Source organism: Pezoporus wallicus, unplaced genomic scaffold (assembly GCF_028554395.1).
Source record: "Pezoporus wallicus isolate ANWC-B61680 ecotype Strahan unplaced genomic scaffold, APGP_CSIRO_Pwel_v1 contig_12332, whole genome shotgun sequence".
Taxonomy (NCBI): Eukaryota; Metazoa; Chordata; class Aves; order Psittaciformes; family Psittacidae; genus Pezoporus; species Pezoporus wallicus.
Window position 1 is genome coordinate 64552 of NW_026642573.1, and position 3803 is coordinate 68354.

The 3803-nt window shown below is 66.5% G+C and overlaps 1 protein-coding gene across 1 annotated transcript; it reads left to right on the forward strand.

Annotated features, from left to right (window-relative positions):
- Positions 1–622: 622 nt before the first annotated feature.
- LOC130610795 (probable N-acetyltransferase camello) lies at positions 623–2344 on the forward strand. The gene is made up of 2 exons (XM_057430900.1): positions 623–680; positions 1614–2344. The coding sequence occupies exons 1-2, from the start codon at positions 638–640 to the stop codon at positions 2342–2344; spliced, it is 774 nt and encodes a 257-aa protein (XP_057286883.1). The 5' UTR covers positions 623–637.
- The last annotated feature ends 1459 nt before the right edge of the window (positions 2345–3803 follow it).

Here is a 3803-nt window from a genome sequence, read left to right on the forward strand (position 1 = left end):
GAAATGAGAACGGGAGCGGGAACGGGAACGGGAAATGGAGCGGGAACGGGAACGGAGCGGGAACGGGAATGGGAGCGGGAACGGGAACGGAAAATGAAGCCGGAAATGGAGCGGGAACGGGAATGGAGCGCGAACGGGAACGGGAATGGGAGCGGGAATGGGAACGCGAAATGGAGCGGGAACGGGAATGGGAACGGAAAATGAAAGGGGAAATGGAGCGGGAACGGGAATGGGAACGGAAAATGAAAGGGGGAATGGAGCGGGAACGGGAATGGAGCGGGAACGGGAATGGGAACGGAAAATGAAGCGGGAAATGGAGCGGGAATGGGAACAGGAATAGGAGCTGGAAATGGAGCGGGAACGGGAACAGGAACGGGAACGGGACATGCAGAGTCAGAGCGAACGGGCGGGCAGCGCTCCTCCCACCTCCGCAAGCCCCGCCCCTCCCATGGAGGCCACGCCCCTCCTCTGACCACGCCCCTACGTTGAAGGTCAATAAGGCCTCCACCTCTTTGGCCCCTCCCCTTTCTCACCCCGCCCACTCGGATAGCTGTCCCGCCCATGACGTCTCCCCTACGCTGAACGCCTATTGGCTGATGGGAGCGGGAGGGGCGTGTCCCGGCAGGCGCGGTGGCCAATGGGCTACGAGTCCTGTCGGGGTCAGGCGGGAGCTGGAGGCGGTACCGGTGCGGGCGGGGGGGGTGTGCGACCATGGGGGCAATGGGGGGGGTTTAGGACCATGGGGATGATGGGGGGGCCATGGGGAGCTGGGGCCGTGGGGGCGCTGGAGGTGGGCCTAGGGCCGTGGGGATGCTGGGGACACTGCGGGGGGGCCATGGGGTGCTGGGACTATGGGGGTACTGGGGGGTACTGGGGCCATGGGGGGCTAGGATCGTGGGGTCACCCGGGGGGCTGGTGTCTAGGATCATGGGGGCATTGGGGGGGTCCAGGAGGGCTGAGACCATTGGGGCACTGGGCTGGGGGTCTACGAGCATGGGGGCACTGGGTGATGCTGGGGCCATGGGGACACTGGGAAGGGGTCTAAGACCTGGGGGATGCTGTGGCCATGGGGGCATTGGGGTGGGCCAATAGGGACTATATTGTCCCATGGGGTGGGACTATAGGACACGGGGGAGGGGGCTTCAGGTATGTGTGGGACCATGGGAGCAATGGGGAGGGATCTAGGGCAGTGGGGATGCTGGGGTCACTGAGGTGAGGTCATGGGATGCTGGGACCATGGAGACACTGGGGAGTGTCTGGGACCATGGGGCATTAGTGGGGACATGAGGGCATTGGGAAGGGGCTGTCCAGTGGTGCTGGGACCATGGGAGCATTGGAGGGGTCCAGGGGTGCTGGGGGCTATGGGGGCACTGGGTGGTCTGGTGGGTGCTGGGGGGGGTCCCCATAGGTTTCTAAGGGGGTCCCCATGGTGCAAGCAGGGTGGATTTAAGGGGAGGGCTGCGGGGTTGCTGCTGGTGGGGTGGGGAATGGTCCCTTGCAGGGCAGAACAGGCCTGTGCGGTGCAATGGGGCCATGCCCATGGGGCTGGGGCACCCACCCTCACCCTGCCCATACCCCGTGGTATCTGACCCACATCCCCCCCTGCCCGGCAGCACCAACCATGGTCCCCTTCCGCATCCGCCCGTACCGGGACAGCGACTACGCCGCCGTGCGGGAGGTGTTCGCGGCCGGGATGAGCGAGCACGCGCCGGCGCTGTGCCTGCACGTGCTGCGGCGGCCCTGGGCGCTGCTGCTGCTGGCCTGCACCTTCTGCCTGCTGCTGGCGAGCGCGCGCTCGCTGCTGCTGCCGCTGCTGGCGCTGGCGCTGGTGCTGGCGCTGGGGCGGCACATCCTGGGCTGCGCTTGGGACGCCTACATCCAACGGTGCCTCGACGCCGACCTGCGCGACATCGCCGCTGCCTACGGCCCCGGTGCCGGCGCCCGCTTCTGGGTGGCCGAGGCGGACGAGCGGGTGGTGGGCACGGTGGGCGTGCGGCCGGCGGCGGCGGACGGAGGCGGTGATGGCGGCGACGGGGAGCTGGTGCTGAAGCGGATGTCGGTGCGGCGCGGGTACCGCGGGCAGGGCATCGGCGCGGCGCTGGGCAGGGCGGCGCTGGCGTTCGCGCGGCAGCGCGGCTGCCGGGCCGTGGTGCTCAACACGCTGATGGTGCAGCACGAGGCGCGAGCGCTCTACGAGCGCCTGGGGTTCCGCCGGCACCGCCAGTACGTGCTGCCAACCGTCTACGGGCACCTGGCCAACTGCACCATCACCACCTACCGCTACGAGCTGGGCAGCGACGAGTCGGCACCGGCGCCGCCCCGGGAGCAGGCAGCCATGGAGTGATGGAACCGTGCGACCATCCAGGGTGGAAAAGAGCTTCCGGATCAGCCGGGCCACCCAAGGACCGCCAAGGCCACCTCTGCCCCATGGCACTGAGGCCTCGGCTCCACGCTGTGTGAACACTCGCAGGGCCGGTGCCTGCAGCCCTGCCCTGGGCAGCCTGTTCCAATGCCTGAGCACCCTCTGGGGCAGGAATTGTTCCTCAGCTCCATCTAAACCTGCCCTGGGGCAGCTTGAGGCCCTTTCCTCTTGTCCCAACCCTTGTTCCTTGGGAGCAGAGCCCAGCCCCTCCTGGCTCCATCCTCCTGTCAGGCACTTGTAGGGAGCCATCAGGTCCCCCCTGAGCCTTCTCTTCTCCACACTGAACCCCCCAGGTCCCTCAGCCCTTCCCCATCACCCCTGTGCTCCAGGCCCTGCACCAGCCCCTCTCCAGCCCCTCAATGTCTGCCTCGTAGCGAGGGGCCCAGAGCTGAGCACAGGATTCGGGGTACCCAGCACAGGGGGGCAGTGACGAGGGCAGGGGATGCATCCTGGCCCCACCACACGTGCCCCTCAGTGCTGTGCTCAGCAGGGTGCTGGGTCTCCCCCAGTTCATTCATTGCCATGGTGCATCTCAGGGATGCGCAATGGGGGGGGGTCTGGGTGCTGCCATCCCCACCCCATCGCTGTCCCTGCTTTCCCAAGGGAGTTCAGGCTCCCAGGAGCGCATTCCCATGGGGAGCCTGGCCCCAAAGCCTTTGGGGGGGTTCCCCACGTGTGCCCCCCTCCTTGGCCCCTGTGCAGTGCCTGTGGGTCAGGGGCTGCTGCTGGAAGGGGGGGGGGTGTTAACAATAAAGGACCATCCACAGCACCGGGCTGGATCGTTCTTCCCACATTGGGATGTGGTCTCAGGATGGGATCCTCACTGGGATGATGGCACCAGCACTACAGGGACCCCCATGAGAATGGTCCAGCACTGGGGGGGCACCAACCTGGACCCATTGGACATTACCATAACGCATGGGGATGACCCCCCCACTGTGTACCCCCCAGACCCCCTGTGCCAATGGGTGTCACTGGGAAGGGGACCACGGTCCCCCAGACCCCCTTGTCCCCTCCTTGGACCTCCTTGTGCCCCCCCTGTCCCCTCGCACCTCCTTAAGCCCCATCCTTTTCCTGCTGTACCAAAGGCAACTCGGTGACCGTGAAAGAGCAGGGCAAAGTCCGAAGACCTTTGTCCCCCCACCCCATAGAGGGGCTCTTCAAGGGGGGGTCCACAACTAAAACGGGCATTGGGAACCCCCCCCACAATGGGACCACTCAGAAGGGGGGGATGATGCTGAAGCATTGGCGGGGATGGGGGGTCCGGGTTGTGGAGGGGGACGGGCTTCGCCCGTCCCCCTCCACAACCCGGACCCCCCCATCCCCGCATCAATGGGTACCCCCCCATTACCCCCCTTAATGCCCCCCCCGCGCTCAGCGT

Bases quoted from the DNA above. Each gene is read 5' to 3' on its own strand.
- LOC130610795 (XM_057430900.1), top strand. From the start codon at position 638: ATGGGCTACGAGTCCTGTCGGGGTCAGGCGGGAGCTGGAGGCG. The intron at 681-1,613 runs GTACCGGTGCGG...CCTGCCCGGCAG, and splicing joins TCAGGCGGGAGCTGGAGGCG to CACCAACCATGGTCCCCTTC.